Raw genomic sequence first — 21,106 nt, 5'->3', positions numbered from 1 at the left:
TGTGTGTGTGTGTGTGTGTGTGTGTGTGTGTGTGTGTGTGTGTGTGTGTGTGTGGGTCTTAGCACCACTCATTTCTCTCTGCATATATTTTTTAAATGCTCTAGAATCGTAGATTTAGAGAGGCAGGTCCTTTGTTCAATGTACGTGGTGCAGGAAATTTGTTTAACTTTAATAATTATTTAGTCCTGTGTTAAAAGCTGCCTTTATACTTAAGTGCACAATTATGTGTTAAATGCTCTGGTTGAGGATTATAATATTATATATGTGTGTGTGTGTGTGTGTGTGTGTGTGTGTGTGTGTGTGTATAAAAATCTGCCACACTAGACTAGTACATTAAGTACATTAAGGAGATGTGATGAGATTTACAAATGAGTGCTGAATCAACAGACTTGTTTTGATTAATGAAATGTGTGTTGTGCCTTTTCTTTCTGCATGAGAAGCATTTGAACTTCTGGTTATGTAATGTGTGATTGAGGAAATAATGTAGTACAGATAACAGTGAGCCTGTACTGTAGCAGGAGGCCAGAGCTATAGCTTACTTCAGAAAGTAATAGAGTGCAGCCCAGCAAGGGAAAATCCCATACCCCAAAACATCATGCTTAGTCATGTACATCATGAATATTAACGTCAACATTTTTTTAATTAGACAGATGGTACCAGCCAGTTTTCTCTAAATTTATACAGTAGCCAGCACAATCTCCTTTTCATCAGCAAGATGGTCTCATTACAGCTAGTTAGTACAATTTAACCATTTTATGTAAATACCTCTAATTACCGTATTTGTGATTAAGGCTGCAACAAACGATTATCTTTATTAACGATTAATCTGTTGATTGTTTCCTCAATTAATGGATTGTAGTATAGTATTTTTGTCTTAAATAACAAAACAAGTAGATTAAAGAAAGGCTTCTTTATTGCAAAGGCCATATTGTTAAATAAAAAAAAAAATGAATGCAATTGCAATAACTTAACACCACCTTTGCGTTTGCTGTTAAATGACAAAGAGAAGAGTTCAGGTTGTGTGCTGCCTTTAAAAACATTATAAAATGCATTTAATCTGTTAGCATTGTCAGGGAATAGGCTTTATCCATATCCTTTGGCTATGATTGTCAATTTAAAAGCATGTCAGGATATTAAAGCAGAGCTCAGTTTGACACTAAAGATGCATTAAAAGAGACGTGGAATCCCCTACAGGTTCTTGGAAGTTTCTCTCTCGTTCCTCTCCAGCGTATAGCAGAAGATTTTCCATCCCTGTGGGGACTGGCAGATTTATCCCCAGACAAGAGCCTCTGAAAACGCCTGACTTAGAAGAAAAACAAGTTTAGCCTCAGGGAAGCCTTCTGAGGTGAAAATCTGTTTATGTCCAAGTCAAAAACATAAATAAATAAACTGCTATCGACAACTGTCTTAAACTGCTTTAATGCCAGTGGCTCTATGTTTCTGGCTGTGTTTGTTGCATACTTGAAATGAAATACATGAAATCACATTTGACGTGTCACAAGCTGCTGTCAAATATGGCGCTGCAAGCAAATTACACTATATACTGTGTATAACTGAGCGTGTGTTAATTTTCCTTATAAGAATTATAATGATGACCGGAAGTGACTCTGAAATGTACAAACTAAACCTTATTTCGCAAACATAACATGAGATCAGACAACAGATCTTTTTTCTTTTCTTTTTTTTTTGTACAAAAGCGTGCACATATACATAAGGGGATGTTTAAAAGACAAGATAATACATGTTTGAGTGAGAACTCAGGTTCAAATGTTGCCTATACCTAAACATTTAATGCACTACCTTCAAGAACTGAACGTCACAAGATAGGTGATTTGACAGGGCCTCGAATAATTGTAATTTAAAGGATCTTCTGTACAGGTCTAGCCACGTGTTGAGGTTAGAACTGAAATATTTTAATCTACTTTTTTCCTGAGATTAAGACGGAAATGTCAATACCACTTCCATGTCTCTCCGCTAGGTTTAAAGCTAGAGCCAACCGCCACATATCTTAGATAATCATGCAGATTGGAAAAATGGGGAATGCTCGCTGGGCTCTGTCCAAAGTTTTAAAAAAAACACCTCTAAAAGTTTTGTTGTCACTGTGAGTTTTCCAGGCAACCAGCTGAGACATCTGGATATAACAAAATAATGTGTGAGCTATAGAGGTACTGGTAGACAGTTACACTAGCTGTTTCCTCCTGCTTCCATTCTTTATGCTGAGCGAAGATAATTGCTTCCTTCTTTATTGATTTTCTCATTAACTCTTGGCAAGAAAACAGATTAGTATTACCCAAAATGTCAAACAATTCCTTTGAAACAACAGTTTAACTCTTTAAGAAAAAACAGTCTTTATCCCTTCACCTCCTGTCACAACTCACCCTACGCAAATCCATCTTGGGCTTTATCTGAAACAAGAATTGAGTTGTTTTGTGTTAAGTTGTAAAAACAAAAGGTTAACCAGCTGGCAGCAAGTGAACAGAGCCTCATGGTAGAATGCTGTAGGGTTTGCACAATGAAGCGCATAACCATTCATGCTTCGTAGCAATGAGGGGAATTGATGATAATTGGATAAATAGGGTATCCAACTGTATGATTGTTAAGGTTTAGCTTATAGAAAGAAGCAGATATTAAATGATAGATTGATTCTTTATGGTACGTTTCAAGTAGAGATGGTCGGATACCATTTTTTGCTTCTCAATACCAAATCTGATGCCTGAACTAGCTTATCAGCCGATACCAAGTGCTGATCCAATGCCAGTGTGTCATATATTTTATTATGTTTTAAAACTGTATACTACTATCCCTGTATGGGATAGTAGTATACAGTACAGTATATATGGTACAGTACACCAGAGTATATATGGTATGATTTCTATATTTTTTGTCTGGGTCAAGTTTTCACAACTTTTTGGGAAACAAACACAAACAATGAACACCACAGAACTTTTTTTATTATGCAATTTGACAGTGTGTCATAACGGAAAAAGAACATATATAAACTACCTCTAATGTAGATTTCCATTCTGTTTCTTTATTACGTGGTATCATAAACTCTGGTACGTCCTGATACCTATACCGGCGTTTTAGGCCGCATCGGAGCCGATATCGATACTGGTGTCACTATGCCTATTGTCTAGTCAGGAAATTTCTAATCTAATATTCTCCACTGTCACTCCTTACTTTAATGGATATTGCATAAACCTGAATGATGGAGGAAACCACCTGCAGCCAACACAAGCTAGTGGCATTCGGTCTGTATGCATTCTGAAGTTGAACCCACGAGTTAGGTAGTATTAATAGCTGCTCGGTGAACATATCTCTCAACACATTCCTTTTTACAGCTCTGTGACCTTGTTTTCTAATTCATCACCCTGTCCTGTCCGCTGACATCACATTGACTTTCAGTCCTCTCTCCCACCCAGTCTGTAGACCACTTAGTCCATGCCTCCAGTCCTTATACTTTGCTGTCACACCTTACCGAGACATATTGGAACCAGTTCATTATTTTTTGGAATAAGCTTTTTATTGAGATTTACTTGATGGCGTTGTATCAATCTCTTCTCATCTTCTCAACCATTGTCTTAAAACACAATTACAGCAGATCTGACATGACAGGCATATAGTTAATACCCTGTACAAGTTATAATTACAAGGGTGCAACAATAGACTGAACATATCAAAACTCAGAAAAATATCTTTCGTATAACTGGTTTTAACATTATTGAGTTGAGAATTAAAATGACATAAGGCATAATAATGAATTTTATGCTGAATTATTAATTCAAGACTAGCTAAAATTATGGATGTCTGAACCAGTACGTTTTGAATATGTAGGCTGAATAAGTATTTGCTGTAGCCTTCCAGGTTACCTTATTATGATAGTTTAACAACAAGATTAAGAGACAATGTGGGTGTATATTTGTCCCACCACGGATTGGGCTGGGGTTCCGAATGACCAGTATCTACCAGAATAGCAACGCGGATTTTGGTACCTCATTTCGCTGCCACTTGAATGCCTGCACTTTTCTCTGTTGCGGCGAAACATTAGTGTCCGTTAGCTAGTACCTTGCTTAAACACGGCTAAAATACTGAACGCTGAATACTGAAAAACAGTGTAAAAAGTATGACTTTGTTTTACTGGACAGGATTCCAACACCGGGACGTTTGTAGATGGCGGTAATAAGGTCCAGCTGCAGTTTACCATTAAAAAGAAGAAGAGTCATTTCTGGTCAGTGCATAAAGCCATGAGGGAATACCACCCTGTCAAAATGTACGCACTACACAAGTGAGTACATACTGTAGTGTACAAAGTATTGTACATGTACGTGTACTGACAAAAGTATCAAAATTGAGACACACCTTTTGTTATTGAACAGGTCAGTCCATTAACAATGACATTAATGTTCACCTACTAATTTTTTATCCGTGCATACTTTCCATTGCTGGGTTGATGTCCTGCTATTACACATCTTTCACTCTTCTATTTCAGATTTTTCTTCTAGATAACTAACAAACAATTCAGCAATCAATAATTAATGACTGAAAGATATACCCTGCCTAATATGGACATTGATGGAAAATAAGCTCCTCTTTGTTCCACAAATCGGCTTTCATCACTGGGGGCCAAAGTCGTCAGCAGAGCTGAATGATGGACTTAGACGAGCAGGACTTATTGTATCAAGCGGATGTGAAATGCAACCTGTGTGTAAACAAGCCCCATATATATCTCCAAGCCACCCTTAATCACATAACCAACATTAGAAAATTAAAACCCTCGCCTTGTCAACTTGGGCTTCTGGCTGATGGTATCAGAAAGCTTACGTTAACTCATGGAAAGGCTTCCTAGTATTTCAAAGTAAACAGACAGTCTGGACATGCTCACTACGTTTCTCATCAGGCTTTGTCCCTGCGGCTGCATCGATGTTGCTGTCCTGTACTGTGCCTGCCTGTCTCCTTCATTATTGAGGAGGGTGTGATAGAGATGGCATTACTGCTGTGGTTCATGTCTGCTGAGACTCAGCGCAAACCTAACCCCTGCCTGGTTACAGGCCCTAGCAGAGGGTCATTTTAGCAATGCACAATGCAGTATTCAAGGCCATTCTAGTAAATTATTGAACACAACAATGTGCTGACAAAGGAACATCCTTACAATGAGAACAATGACAAGGGCAGAGCTGTGTATTCTGATATCCTGGTTTTTTATTTTAAGGTTCAAGGAGGTGCTTAAATGCACTGGTACTGCATGTGCAGTGTTCATGGTTAAATCATGCTTATGCAACATTTACACAGTAAGCTTTGCTTTTTGATAAGCCCTTACACACGCTGATGAAAATGGTGCTACTCTAGAAGAATGTGAATACAGTTTCTCCTGGTATATCTTCTGAGTTTACTATGGATCTCATTTTCATCTCCCAACATGCATGTGCACCATGTGTTAACACATTAAGCAACATTAATTCATTTAATCACATTAGTTGTTTACATGTGGAACAGTGCAAGGCTCGAAACAGACTCACTCTACATTGTTTAGAGACTACCTACTAAAGGATGCAGTCAAGCAGAATATTGAATGAAGATATTCATATTTTGCACTTGACTCAGTCCATTCTCAGAAGCCCTCTAACAAATATGCTCCACTAACAATTTTAGTCAGTGAGCTGCTTTTAGTTTTGGTTATCTCCATTCGTGCCATCAGCAGCACCCGGAGGGGTTATTGGACTCATTCAATTAAGAAACAGTTAATTGTAGATTGGCTCCAGTGGTTTGCCGGAAGGGACTTGACACTGCGGTGCAGAGTAAGGGCACGTGGTCCCACTGGATTCTCTTATCTTTCTCCCTCACGACTGACTGTGTTTGTGTAAATCAAAGGGCTCCTATACGTGACGTCATCGAGTTCTCCGACTCAAACTTTAACACGATTACAGACCTCACTGACCAAAACACATCTTTTTAATGAGGCTCTTTGTTGTGAATGTGTTTGACCCAAATGCTTTACTATACACACAATGGATGCAATTTCATTATTTTTCCAAATCTCTCGATCTCACTGAAACCTCTGATGGCTGAAAGTGATTTGTAATACCTTAATTTAGAAAACAAAGAGTGTAAATTAATGGAGAGCCTTTGCTAGCATCCATGCTGGTTCAGTGAAGTAAGAGTGAAAATAATGATGTTGGATGATGAAGTGAACATTATCTGGATTAACACTTCTGAAATAGAATTTATATGGAAATACATATTATTATAAAGCGATATTTATCTTAAATGGTTTTGTCAGTTTCTTTGGGACTTACTGTTCAGACCACATTGAATTAAGTGTTTTGTTTTTCACCGCAGCAATTCAGCAATCTTATCATGGCTTCACAAAACACACACACAAACACTCACACACACACACACTGTCAGTCAGTCCCACTTACACATGCAGTCCCACCCGCAGTCATATAACACACTTCTGCACACACACAGCACACCTATCCTCTGTCTCTCTCTCTCTACTGCTTTTCATTTCAACTGTATTTCCATATAGGCAGTCTTATAAAAATATAGTACATACCCTCCCACACACTCACTTTGACTCCTGCACATTACATCATCTCTGATGCCACATTTCTTTTATTTCTTTACACTGCCAGCTCATCTCTGAAAGTAGGTGACCAGAGGTAGCACACTTCATTTTGTTTGTTTAAATCATTTCTTAAATCAGTGATATCTGATGAAACCAAACTATTAAGGTCTCAAGATACACTACAAATTCCTCCAAAAGAGAGAAATTGACAACAAATTTAACAAGATCAGTTATTTGAGTGTTGCTATTTAACTTGCAACCATAGACGTCTAAGAGAGGTTTAAATGCTCGCACATAAGAATGATAGCTGTAGTTGTCTGCAGAGGGGTCTGTCTGCACTGTGATAGGCTCAGAGACGCCAGCTTTAGAAGCAAGTTGTTGTGAGCAGTCAAGCTTCCGCAGTGCTATGGGGGGATTTTCGTCAGGGAAATTTCAGTGGATGTCAGGGTGGGCTTGCTTAAGAACCACTTCCTCTCTCTGATTTTCCCCTGGCATTTCACTGCACGCGCGCGCGCACGCGCGCACACACACACACACACACACACACACACACACACACACACACACACACACACACACACACACACAAATTCTAATTGTACACGTGTTACTGTCCTTCCTTACACATCTAAAATGCATGTGTCAGTGCTGCAGTAGATGCTGGCTGCAAATCCATACAAAACCCCTGTTCCTACCGGCTTCAATGACTTTCACTGCAATTGCCTGCTTTACTCACATTACACATGAGTGATAGGCTTATTTATTATATCAATAATAAAAATGACAATTGAAGTCCTACTCTAATGGTCATAGCCACTGCCAGGAGAGCAAAATATCACAAATGACTCCCACCACAGTGTTGCTTTCATCTTAATGTAATTTTCTCTGTTTTGACAGAAACCTTGGGAAGTCGGGCCTGCGGGTGTCCTGCCTTGGATTAGGTAAGAGTCTTTTTGATCATAAGACACACTGAACAATTTGATGCACAACCAAACACTTTATATAGATGGTCTGTGAGGGGAACTCATAACCCCACAGTAACTTTGTATCTTCAAAAAAGGAGGAAATAGTGTTTTCACGTGGTGTGGGAAAATATAAGTTCCGGGTCAAATATATTATCCTGAATGCCCTTTTTCTAAGCTAGATCTTGTTGTCCATTATGTGCAGTATCACTTGTGCAGAACATGGAGTAAAACTGTTTACTTGTTCATCTGTGTACATGTGTGTTTATGTACTTACACTCTGACCTCACCTCCCTGTTAACCTCTGTAGGAACATGGGTGACGTTCGGTGGACAGATAACTGATGAGGTGAGAGCAGATGGATTTTGTCATCCTCCATCAGTCAGTGCTCGAGAATGGAAGCCCTCCACATGATCTGGCACATCAAGGGTTGCACAAGAAGCCTGTTTTTACTTACAGTGAAAACATACTGCCATAGGGTATTGACAGGCAGAGAATAAACACATTATAGGAAGGCAAAGCCACCGCAGCCTGTTTAGTCTTTTGAAGGAAGTTTAATAATTCAAAAGTCCTCACATCAGTGGTCTCTCACCCCACCCTTCACCTTCTCTGTTTCTTCTCCCCTGATCTCTCAACAGATGGCAGAACAGCTGATGACTCTGGCCTATGAAAATGGCATCAATCTGTTTGACACAGCGGAGGTCTACGCTGCTGGGAAGTGAGTATATCCTGTGCCACAGGTCACAGAGCAGTAACGCCAACTATTACCACAACCACTACTAGGTAGAGATTTTATAGTTCCCATTAATTCCCATTACCTAGAATGTGGTGGGCTGCTAGAGTCTAATTTGTCCCGCCAAATTTTGATAATAAGCCAAACACATTTTTATACTTCTCATAATAACATAAAAGTATGTTGTGTTTTGTGCTGTTGCCTCAACAAATCATCTCTCACGCAATTTAGTTTTTTTTCCATGTCTTTAGGGTCAGTAATAAAAAATTATCACAGGCCAGTAAATACAATCAGCTAGTTACTCTATAGGGCCAGTGCTCAAAAAAGTTAAAAATAATAATTTAATTGAAATAATTTTCCATTGCTTAATGAGAGACGTGTGTGTGTGTGTGTATATGTGTGTGTGTGTGTGTGTGTATATGTGTGTGTTCAGTTGCTGTGCTTGAGTGCCAGGTGGAAGCATGATCCACAGTTGTGCACAACGCAAAATGTTCAGAGCATTAGAGAGGATCTAACTACATACATCCAGAATAGACACTGCTGGTGTGTTTTCTCTACTAGTGATAAAACAATCCCTGATACTTAAAGTGGGGGGGGTCAGTTTATCCAAATTACAACAACACACTTCTAACTACTATAGCTGTGTAGCCATGCAAAGAATTTCAGTTTGATGTGCAGAGGCTTTAGGCGGCACACAAACACAGTGGAGGTTTTGTTTGAGTGAGTCAAAGTTGTGAAAAATGATTATGAAAAACTCATCAACAATGTGTCTTCACAGTATTTGTAGTATGTGTTACTCTACAACTCTACAATCCACAAACATCACGGTCAACAGTTTTCATTGGGACTATTGGCAGAAAGTAGTTTTAGTAACGGATTATTGTCTGTCCTTGATCTTCCACCTGAGATTAGGGTTGCCACCTTGTCAGAATCAGAAATATTACAGTTGCAAGAAGTATATAAATATCAGAGAAATATAAGGAGTGTGGATATGTACAATATTTACATTGTTAAAGAATTTTTTTTATGATACAGTATTTACACAATGAGAGTTCACATATTCATAGTCTTAATTTACAGGACAGCCAGTGTTGATATTTTTAACCTCATAAAGCAGCCTTGTACTGGCTGATTGCTGGATGTAGTGAAGATTTAAATTCCAGCATGGAAAAATCTGGCTTTGTAGTAATTTGTGTGCTTTGAAATGATCTAAAGGGATTATCCTTCGCAAACAGTATCTCTGATTAACAGAACCAAATTCTTATTTTAATCCTCCCAAGAATAGCATAGTTTTGCCATTATGTTTGGGAAAATGCATCAGTGTCTCACAAAGAAGACAAACATTCAGCAGGTCGTAGTGGTTTCCCTATCTAGTGCCTTTAGCAGGTATTGTATACATGCTATATTATTCTGAGGCTCTTTCAACCTCAATCTCTTTGCCTTGTTTTAGGATTGGAGGCCAGAAAAAGTTGATATTTGACCAACTCTGACATTGACCATCATCTGTTGGACACGTGCAAATGTTTTGTGACAGCATGTCACACAGCTTAGTATGTGTTGCACAGGTGGTAATCCTAACACCTTCCACTGCAAAGCAGCGCAGAGAAGCTTATATTACACACATACACAGGAGTAGAACAAATCCCACACTTTGCACATCAGAAATGAAAACGCTTTCATGTGAAGTGCTTGGTTCTGGTATACTGCGATTCCTTAATCAGTCAGACTTGGAGAACGTGAGTGGTGCTGGTGGCTGTACAGTCGGCTGCTGTACTGTTAATTCTGTGTTCGAGCGTGGAAGTTTGTAAGCTGTGCTCACACTCTGCTCATGCACAACATATGTCAGTTGGGTGTTTGTTTGGCATGTTTGTTCTGGCATAGTCCTACAAAACAGAACTGCCATAAAACAAACATTCAGCACATACAGACATTTAGATATTCATTGTGAATCCTAGCCAGCATATCCATCCTAATATGCAAGCCAGTGTTTCTCAGAAATATAAATAATGTGTAATTGCACAAATAAACATGTTCTGCTTATCCCGCATAGCTTCTGTTATCAGCGCAAACACATATGGCATCAAAGCAAAAATATGTGAGTAATTGGCAGAACAGAATTTTCTCCTGCATTTTCTTTTAGGCTTAGACATTTCAACCTGGGTGCATATTAATTGCATGCTATTGTGTGGAACCAGTGACAAATTGGAAGCATAATTACAGAGACATCTGAAAGTAATAAAATGTTGTAAACGCATGAATAATGCAGCAGTATGTCACAAAGTCATCAACTCAGGGCTGGACAAAAGACCTAATTCATGGATGGATGAAAAAGGTCAACCTGCCTGCTCAAGGCACACTGTGCCTTATGTTTGTGCTCACAGACATTTCAGAAGGGCAACACAGTGCACTGTGTGGATGTTTGCCAGAGACACACACACACACACACTCACTCTCACACACACACACACACACACACACACACACACACACACGCGCTGTAACACTAGTATGCACACAAACACACACATTGTAGCTTCCAGGGGAGTGGTGAGTGCTCACTTTTTAAAAAGGTGTGGGTCCAGTTGTCAGGGTCTGAAACCGCTCTCAGTAGTTCAGCACCTTCTGGTCTTGTGCTGCCTGTTGGATCAGCAACCAGTATTAATATATTAATGAATTTACCTTTTTAATAAGTGAAAAATGATAGAACCAAAATATATAATAAAAAACATGCATGAACCGAACAGTATGAAAAATACATATAATTTATATATGTTTGATACTTACTTACCCTTAACAAGCATCCATGCATCTGTGCCTGCAAAGTGTTGGCACTAACTCACACATAGTATATACATACACTTGGCTGGGCAGTATGGCTGAAATCAACCTCAGAGCCCCAATAAGATTGTCTGTCTGGTGTCGTTGTATAGCATGACACAGCCAAAAAAAAAACAAAGTGATTTAAATGAGGTGAAGTTGAACCTCCATGAACTCGTCCTGTCATGGAGAAGAAAGATACAAACATACAAGGTGAAGTTAGAGGGAGATGAGGGTGTTAAATGTTAAAGTAAGTAAAGATTTGCTTACTTTAACACTTTACTGGCACTTTTCAAAACAAAAGGTACAAATTGTTTCACAATAAATTGTTTTTTCCAGAAAATCTCAAGCAGGAAGAAAAGGGAGATGGAGGTTAATTGTTACGTGCAATGAGGTCACATTACAGTTAATTTTAGCCGCATCAGGAGAAGATTAGCCCTGTCTTAGGAAAATTTCTTTTTCTTCTTTCAAACTAGGCATTTACCGGTTTCAAGGTCTACCTTGGTTTTAAAAAGTCACGGTTTTAAAACCACTGAAATTTTCCATCATACCGTTCTAAAGGTATGAGCTGTTTTTTAATAGTCATCAAGAACCGAAAGTGCACTTTAGAAATCCCACTACCTGCCAGTGTGCAGTGTGTTTAAAAATAGCATACATTGTGTTCAATGTTTTTTTTATCCGGGCATTTTAAAAATAATACATTTTAAAGCTGTAATTGCAATATCCCAATACTGTGAAACTGATATTTTTGCTGAAAGTTATCATAACATCAGAATTGTATACTGGCCCATTTCAAACTTGGTTGTTATTATTATAATTGGCCATTATAATTGGCCATTGTAGAATTTCAGAAAACTTTCCAGATAAACAAATTTTTACATCATTTCAAATATGTGTTTCAGACCACCTGGATGTAAAAATAGAAATGAGCTGAATCGTCTGGGGATTAACTTAATTCCATTATCGATCATTTTTTCTAGATTTATTGACTAGTTTGTAAAATGTCAGATAATGGTTTAAAATGACCATCACAGTTTCCCAGAGTGCAAGGTTACGTCTTGAAATGTCTGACCAACATTCCCAAATCCAGAGATGTTCAGTTTACTATCAAGAACAACAAAAAAGAGCAGAAAATTGTTACACTTAAGAATTTGAAAATAACAAATGTTTGGCAGCTTTGCTTAAAGAATTTCTTATAGTTTAGTTGATTTTTAAAATAGATGTTGGAATCTTCCTTGAACTCTGTTTCATCTAGCAATCCCAGTAAGTGACAGTTGTACAGGCATGATAGTCTTTCAGTCTGGTATAAGCCATCTGTATTTCTCGTTTAGTTGACATATGATATATCCCCATCTGATTACCACAAGACAGACTGTCTCGCCACAGACACGCCGCCACTGGCAGGAGCACTAATGCGCTGTCATAGCTAAGCTGAATTATGATGCTTGTAGTTTACAACAACACTTCTCACACTTGGAAAACTACATTGATTGCTGGCTTTATTCATCAGTGCACCCAAAATGAATTTAAAACAAATCTTAGAAGTTATTATTATTAGTAGTAGTTTTTTTTTTTCCCTACCTCTAAGGAGTGTTCAATTACATTTTATCTGAAACTGTGTTTCAAGGAGGACTCCCATTATTTGTCAGAGTGAGAGCGCTGGAGAGATATCCTACTGACAGGTGTCTGGCCATCACTAACAAGCCCCATGTTGATCATAATGTCACTCATTAGCAGCCACAGGGCTGCTAATGAGTGACATAGTGTTGGCACAGCTGGTCCCAGGCTCTTTTGACTCTAACACACACACACACACACACACACACACACTGAATTGATTCCTCAGACGGATATTAACACTGTTATCATTTCAAAATCTTTATTTAATCTTCTCACTGTTTGCTTCGCAGGGCAGAGGTGGTGCTCGGAAACATCATAAAGAAGAAAGGATGGAGGTACGAGGCACACTTAAATGAAGTTTGGTGTCTATTTTTTTTATTTCCGTTCCAGCCAGCTTTCCTAATCTTGTTTCCTTCCTTGCACATATAGTATTTGGAGGATGTGTGTTGTGAACTGGAACAGTTAGGTATAAAGGTGAAAGATGTATGCCAACATCCGCACCATGGCCACATTTCTGTGTCAATTCTCAAAGATGCTGAATAATGGATGAACTTCTAGTCCCTTGTCTTCTACTTTGTAGCACCTGAATTGGCATTTGTATAGCTCTGTCAGGTTTTACGTTCATTCATTGGCGCCAGTCAAGTTCTGGCACAGTCCCACTTATTGTGGGATGTGGGTGTGTGTGACACTGAAAGAATAATGGAGAAATGCATGATTGCCCAAAGCAGGAGTCCAATCTTCATCCTAGCTGTTAATATAATATAAAGTTTGTGTAAACCAAGGATTTCTCCAGCTTCCATACAGGAGGCTTTTTTGTTGTTGCTATAATTCTGTGTTTGGCAGATGTAACAGATATGCTTTCATTTCCCATTTTCAGACGTTCAAGCCTGGTGATAACAACAAAGATCTTCTGGGGTGGAAAGTAAGTTTCACCTGGCTGCTTCTTTGACTCAAGTGAGAAACCATCCTTCTTTATAATTTTTCAGTTTGATGCTCCTGGTAATGGGATCATGTGTCATCCAAACCAATCTGTTTTCAGGTACTTTCAATGAAACACAGTATTATATCATATTTCACAGAGAAAGGATGCTATATCACAGCTGAGGGGGCAGGTCCAGTCATATTTCAAATAGTTTATAACGTCAAGTGTATTTTTTGTTGCTTTTTTTTTTTGTAGAGCGGAGACTGAAAGAGGTTTATCCCGAAAACACATTATAGAAGGTAAGTAGCAGCACGGCAGGTTATTGGATTAAACACTGACACAATACTTCCTAATTAGATACTTTGGCTTAAAGGAATCAGTGCTGCTTTTCTTTTTTAAATTGAGACCCTCAAGACTTTTGAAAAACTTTTGGGGACAATAAATAGTTTGAGATAATTGTCTGCTTTATTTATTTGGCGGTATATAGTTTGAGTTTTTATGAATATCATCATGTTTGTTCACTATTACTGGACTAACTGTGGTGCATTTTTCTAGGTTTAAAAGCCTCTCTAGAAAGACTGCAGTTGGACTATGTGGATGTGGTTTTTGCAAACAGACCAGACCCTAATACACCTATGGAAGGTAATTATTGTATTGTCTTTATCGCTTTTGAAATATCACCTTTTTTTTTCCCTCTCACTCACTTAACCATGTTTTTCTGATATTTTGTCATATCGCACTTAAAAAAGCCCCTCTTTTTTGTCTCTATGACTACTGTAATGCAAAGATATAGATATACAAACGTCTTGTAACGAAAATATCTATTTTTAAAAGCTGCATCTTGTCCTGGTGCTTGCAGCTCCACACATTTAGAATGAGGATAGATAGTGATGCTGGAGACCTTTTTAAATGGCAGAGCGCTAACTGTGTGTGGGCTCAGCTGGTCACACAGTATGCATCTGCTCCCTAGGAGTTTCATTTTGGGTTACAGAGTTCGGTCAGAGGTCATCTTCCCGCCCTCAGTGTAATGCTTCACTGGCTTTGACGCTTTCACAATACTTTAGTGTCTTGTTAGTCAGAAGTAGCTGGTGTTTTTGATGCAAACGTCGAGGCAATTCTTTTGCTCATCTGCCCTTTAAAGATTGCACACAGTTCACAGGGACAGCTTTGAGTCTATGCCTTCAAAATTGCAGTAGTTGGACCATCTGGTGTGTTTTATTCTGGCAGTAGCTAAAGGGCAGTGTGCAGGGTGAAGAGGTGGAAGCTGCTGTTGTCTCACTTTACAGAGAAACCCTCTTAAGCCAAGCGCCCACTAGATGATAGGACCGATTTGGTTTTCAGAAGCAGAGAATAGATGGATTGAGGATTATTATGTTAACAAAATACCATTAGATTAATATGTGTAACATTTAGTCAGCACATTAATGGAAAAAAACTAATCTCAGATTTAAGTTTTTATAGAACCAAACATGTTTTTAATCCTCCTTGCTTTAAATACATGAGCTGTAGTCCAGTCTGTCAACTTTGTGAAACGCTTTGTCTGTGATTAAATATTTGAATGTGTGCCTGTCATATCTTGTTTATTTTACTGGGCACTTCCTATGTTCCCCTGTAGCTTGTTCATCAAAACAATTTCTTGTGGAGTGTGCCTTGTTATGAATTAATGTCACCATTCTGATTAACATAATCAGCTTTCCCACTTTTCTCCTGAGTGACCCAGTCCATTTTAAATGCAAATGATACCAGTTAAATCTCTTATAATCACACAGAACCGCTCCGCTACACATTCAGTACATTGCTTTGTTTTATAGAGAACAAAAAACAGCAGAGAAAACGCTAGTCCATAAACACTCAAACTGTGTCTGACTCCAGCATTAATGGTGTTATTGATATTTTTGTGTATTTTTACTTGCAGAAACGGTTCGAGCAATGACCCATGTGATAAACCAAGGCATGGCCATGTACTGGGGAACTTCCCGCTGGAGCCCGATGGAAATAATGGTGAGACTCGAAGTATCTGTGTAGGGATACCCAGGTTGCTGTATCCTTACTGTTCCTGATGTCCATTGTTCTTTATAATATATATTCAGTACTGTACTGTGTATGAGCCTAATATTTTGTTACTTCCGTGTTGTTGTTTTTTAGGAAGCATACTCTGTGGCACGACAATTCAACCAGATTCCTCCCATCTGCGAGCAGGCTGAGTACCACATGTTCCAGAGAGAGAAGGTGGAGGTGCAGCTTCCTGAGCTCTTCCATAAGATAGGTAACTCGTGATGGATTTACAGTAGGACCACAGATGTTAGGTGACTGCAATAATATTGGACACAAATTCTGGAGAAACAAATCCTAGTTTTACATGCAAATAGATTTCCAAAATGTTAAACTTGTGCAGCAAGGACCTAGTGTTTAGTCTTCCAAAGACAAATTAAGGACTTCAACTCTGAGAAAGTTATGGTGTTACGATGATCACATCTTTTGCTCCCAGGTGTAGGGGCCATGACGTGGTCACCACTGGCATGTGGGATCATCTCAGGGAAATATGACGGCAGGGTTCCTCCTTACTCCCGGGCCTCTCTGAAGGTAAACAAACTGCGCTCGCTGTTTTCTGTCTTTATCCCGCTCTGGTCAGCTGTGCTAGTGTCACCGTTCCTTGTCTCCTTACTGGTTGCTAATTTGTTTTGTTTTTTTGGTGTATTGTGTCTTACAGGTTCTTTAATTCTGTGCACACGTCACATATCTGTGTTTTCACTGCCATGGTTGATGCCATGCACTGTGCAACTCTTCCTGAGCGGTGCTGTTTGCCAGCGGGTGTCAGCTTAACGCATTTTAATGCACACAAAACACACAATACATGCATACACACATACTTAATATAGGCTGTGTATACCAACACTTATTAAACTAAATAATTATGAATCATGATGTTTCAGGAAAAATTGTTCGGCAAAACCTTTGTTTTCCTCTAAGCATCAGGGATCAGAATGGCCATAATTGAACATTTTAAGGAGGAGAACCAGTTTTAATGACTTGCACTCACAAACCCAGTGGAATATTTTACTTCAATTTGACATATTAACTTTTTATAATACAAAATATTAAAATGCAAATTGGATTGTGAGATCTAGAATTTAAACAAAATGAGTATTGAGTCAGAGACGACTGCCTCTGCATTACACAAAAGCTAATGCCTGACTTAAGCAACAGTGTGTCTTTGTAGTGGAGTGGCATGTTGTGTGTCTGTGGTTCGTGTGTCAGTGACCGTCGATCAGAGAGGAAAGTAGCTTTCCATTTTGGTGTTGTGCAGTACTTGTGGCGACTTGTGTGGAATGTGCTGTTTGCTGTCTGGTTCGGTGTTGTCTGTGGATGTTTGTGGTATTTTGGCTCTTTGATTATTCTCACTGGTTTATAATCTGTTATTAATGGCATTATCGTATAACTCCTGATGCTTGATACTATATAATGATTAGTGTTTTGACTTGACTTGAAATGTCAGTAAAAGCAGCAATAGTCAATTTAAATAGAGAATTGTCTGTCTCTGTTTGTAACTTTATAATATTAATAATAATGAACAAACAATTCATCATTTCAGTAAGGGTAGCTGTAGCTTTGTTCCCTGGCTGAGATGTAGACCGCAGGAGACAGAGTCACATGTTTAAAAACAGGCCCTGGTGACACAGGAGCTGCGGTGCAGCGGTGTGTGAGCAGGGCTGTGTTTTCGAGCAGGTGTGCTGTGTTTTCGACAGGGTTACCAGTGGTTGAAGGACAAGATCTTGAGCGAGGAGGGCCGGCGTCAGCAGGCGAAGTTGAAAGAGCTGCAGGCAATCGCGGAGCGGCTGGGCTGCACACTGCCCCAACTCGCCATCGGTACGCAGATACACTCTGCCGCTCTCTCTCTTTCTGTCTGTCTGTCCGTCCCTCTGCCTCGGACGGGCCGAGGTCAACACAGCTCCGGCAGCTGTCTGGTTTGACTGTTGTGTTGTGTTGTCACGTCTTTGTGTGTGCTGTAACTACTGTCATTTTTCTTTTTTTTTTAAGAGGTTAATGAGGAAAAGAGAGTAGACCATAGAGGGAATCCAGGTAAATAGGGACATTAACTCATTTATAACAGGTCTCTCAGGGACCAATAAGCTTTAGAATTAATAGAATATACAATAGGAGCCTTCTAAAGAAGGATCTGGCACCTTTCCTTGGATACATTAAGACTGTAATTGTAAACATTACAAGTAATGCAAACATGTTTACGGTATATATTTGTGTATGCAGGTCCATGGTGTTAACATGTACAGTTCCCAGTGTCTGAATTCAAATAGAATCCCAGACATAAATCCAGCGAGTGACAGAAATCGATTCACATCCGGGCAGGAAAGTGAGACTGTGCAAACCTCAGAAGACGTACGCTAGTGCGAGGGCTATTAAAGCGTCAAGATGTTAGTGTCGCAGGCGAGTAAATCTAGGCCTGCCTCTCCTATCTCAGCACCGAACACGGCAGATATTTCACCCTCGCCGTAATGCGAGGTCATAGATTAGGTTTCACGGCTCATTAGTGGACACCTTCATCTCTCCCATTACTATAAATCCTTCCAGCACTCCTGAAGGCTGCACAGGAGATTTATGTCCATCATGTAGTCCTCTACATCACTGTGGCACTTCAGTATTGAATAAAAAACTATATAACACTGATGGACGGCGGCCTGCTGCTGCTGGAGCAGGTGGTAGATTCAGGTGGTGGTTGTGAGAATAGTTATTATATGATGTGGGTATCTCAGTGGCACGTGGGAAGGTCTACACTTCACTCCAGATGTTCAACTGTATTTATGTATGGCCATATTTTCAAGTTGGTCAACGATTTGCAGAATTATTATCCCTATTTTTTTTGCGTATGATTTATTTATGGGATTTTGAACATAACAGATACATATTACATCTCATCCATAGAATGAAACTAATACAAAGAGTCAATCTGTGACACAAGGTTATCCCCCTATTCTTACAGCTAAATTAGTCATCCCTTTATGCAGTAATGTGCAGTGTATTTTCCTCAATTCCGTGCAGTGTTATTGCATAATACAGCTCACAATTTTAATAGCAGAATCGGAATTTAGGCGTTTATTCAAGTATTATACTGAAGGGCAATTTCGAGGTACTTGTACTTCCATTTTATTCTTCTTTGTACTTCTACCCCACTACATGTCAGAGAGAAATATTGTGTTTTTGTTCCTCTACGTTTATTTCACACAGGGATGCTGCACTGATAAGCCGGATTAATATCGCTGCAGATACTGAGTTTATTAAAAATGACCAGGATTAAATTTATTTTTTCATTTAAAATTCTGTGTTGCTGCTGTCTGTTATTTATTCAGTCACGGCAGGCTGCTGACTCAGTTTTATATATATATACAAACAGCATACACAATATATATGTGTAACATAGTTGCTTCCTTTCAGCCATCTAGTGACAGCATCATTTTGGCTGTAGTGTGTTGTAAGGGGCAGAGTTTGTGGCCAGCTATAGCTTAGCCAAGTATAGCTTACTTTTATAGAATTAACCTGGTGGATGTTTGAAATGTTGTTGTGTAAATGTGTTTGCGTGTGTGCGTGCACGCATGTGTCTATAGCCAAAGTTGGGGGTGTCATTGTTGTTTACTGGTCTCCTGCAGCGTGGTGCCTACGAAACGAGGGGGTGAGCTCTGTCCTTTTAGGGGCGTCCAACACCGACCAGCTGATGGAGAACATAGGAGCGATACAGGTGAGGCCACAAAATGAGTGTGTTTGTTGATCTGCATAGCACATCAGTGGTTTAATTTGAGAAAATGTGACCTGCCGTGTTTACCAGGCCCCTATTCGTGCCTTACATTTTGTAGCAGCAGCTTCGTCTCCTGGGTACAGCTGGACCTCTTGGGCAGTTTGCTGCTGCACGCTTGGCTGCTTTACTGTACCGAGTTAATAAGGTCAGCGGAGTATCATTCGCCAGGGGGATTGGAGACGAGCTTTCAGACGCTTCTTCCTCTCCTGATAAGATGCACTCTTTTAATGGGGTTTTCAGACAACGATGGGTGGGGGGGAGGTGGGGGGGGTTCTCTCCTTACATTATGTCTGGCCTGCAGCAAAGAGCATTCCTACCCCTCTATATTCTGCTGCTTTGTGCGTCCTCCCATGTGTGTCTCCTCTCCCTAAGCACATTTGATATTTCAGTTTTGAAATGCTGAGCTCCCATTTCCCGAGGGCTCTGCAGTTTCCCTTTTACTGGAAATGTTATGAAATAGGGACATGGTCCTTCATCTTTTAAAAAAATAAATTTAAAATTGTCCATTTAAAAAGACTTAATCTTGTTTGTATTTTAGTATTTTACATTTGATGTTATTTGAGTTAAATTTCAAAGAGAGGATTTTTAATTGCAATGGTGTATTTTTTGTCCTTATTGCTATCTGAATACTTCTAAAAGAAGAAACAAAAACAAACTCAAGTTGTTAATGTTAAGTTAATAAGTAAATAAGTTAATTTTAAAACGACCCACAAGATTTATATACCAAAAAAATTAAATAAGCTGCAGATAAGCTGTAGAACTGTCTAAATAACTTCCCAAGTTATTTGGTTGCTGTGTTACAGTTGCAGACTGGACGGCACAACATTGGTGCCACCTAGAACAAAACCTCATCCTTCAGCGCCATCTAGAGGCTGTGATGTGCAACTGCCCAAAAATTCTGATAATTTTGTATTTTAAACAGTGACCAAAACCACAGCCCGTAGATGGAAGTGATAGGGTTGGGCAGTAATACAGTGGGTCTTAAAAATACCAACGGGATCAGTTTCAGTACTGTCATTAAAAAAAATGCAATGCACGTATATAGGAGACAAGGATTAAATATCAAATATAATTTCTGTAATGCCTAAAAATGCTTATGTGTGGTTGTCATCATGTGACAGTGTGGAAGGGGGGTCTCAAAGAAGAACTGCAGTTTGGCAGCATTTCAGTTTCCGACCTAATGAGAAGGGAGAGGTGTTTCAGTATTAGTGTTTGGTATTCAGTTTCTAAGCAGTGTAGGCACTAGCCAACAGATTGGTGGCGCCGCCTGAGCCTTACGTCATCATTTTTAATTAGTCACGGTAATACCGTATACCGTGGTAAAATAGGGAGGAGGTTTGGTATCAAAATTTAGATACCGCCCAACTCTAGTAAGTGAAGAGAACATATTCACCATGTGTGTCTCTCTCCTGTTCCAGGTTCTTCCAAAGTTGTCATCATCCATCACACACGAGGTGGATAGCATCCTGGGAAACAAGCCGTACAGTAAAAAGGACTACCGCTCCTAACGCGCAGCACGGCCCTGCCCGGCAGGGCTGCAGCCGCAGAGCCCCACCTTTGCCTGATCCTCTGTTTGCTTGAGCTTTTACTGAGTGAGACCCTGGCGCATGAGTCTGGCCACACCAAGGCCACCCAGGGCACCTCATTTAGAGTTACAGGGATAAGATAAGGAAAGGGG

General features: G+C 39.5%; 1 protein-coding gene across 6 annotated transcripts in view; it reads left to right on the top strand.

Annotated features, from left to right (window-relative positions):
• kcnab2a (potassium voltage-gated channel subfamily A regulatory beta subunit 2a) overlaps positions 1-21,106 on the top strand; it is an 86,909-nt gene extending 65,803 nt beyond the window's left edge. For all 6 annotated transcript variants that reach the window (XM_032512497.1, XM_032512500.1, XM_032512498.1 and 3 more), the window contains 13 exons: positions 7,466-7,509; positions 7,841-7,878; positions 8,169-8,248; positions 12,991-13,035; positions 13,578-13,622; positions 13,878-13,921; positions 14,178-14,264; positions 15,538-15,623; positions 15,768-15,888; positions 16,111-16,205; positions 17,369-17,489; positions 19,283-19,371; positions 20,847-21,106. In XM_032512497.1, the coding sequence (XP_032368388.1) occupies positions 7,466-7,509; positions 7,841-7,878; positions 8,169-8,248; positions 12,991-13,035; positions 13,578-13,622; positions 13,878-13,921; positions 14,178-14,264; positions 15,538-15,623; positions 15,768-15,888; positions 16,111-16,205; positions 17,369-17,489; positions 19,283-19,371; positions 20,847-20,936 (985 nt within the window). In that variant the 3' untranslated portion in view covers positions 20,937-21,106. The remainder of the gene's footprint in view (positions 1-7,465; positions 7,510-7,840; positions 7,879-8,168; positions 8,249-12,990; positions 13,036-13,577; positions 13,623-13,877; positions 13,922-14,177; positions 14,265-15,537; positions 15,624-15,767; positions 15,889-16,110; positions 16,206-17,368; positions 17,490-19,282; positions 19,372-20,846) is intronic.

This window comes from Etheostoma spectabile, chromosome 4 (genome assembly GCF_008692095.1).
Source record: "Etheostoma spectabile isolate EspeVRDwgs_2016 chromosome 4, UIUC_Espe_1.0, whole genome shotgun sequence".
In the NCBI taxonomy this organism is placed as follows: domain Eukaryota; kingdom Metazoa; phylum Chordata; class Actinopteri; order Perciformes; family Percidae; genus Etheostoma; species Etheostoma spectabile.
The sequence above is the reverse complement of the archived record's forward strand: the minus strand, read 5'-3'. Positions and strand labels throughout refer to the sequence as shown.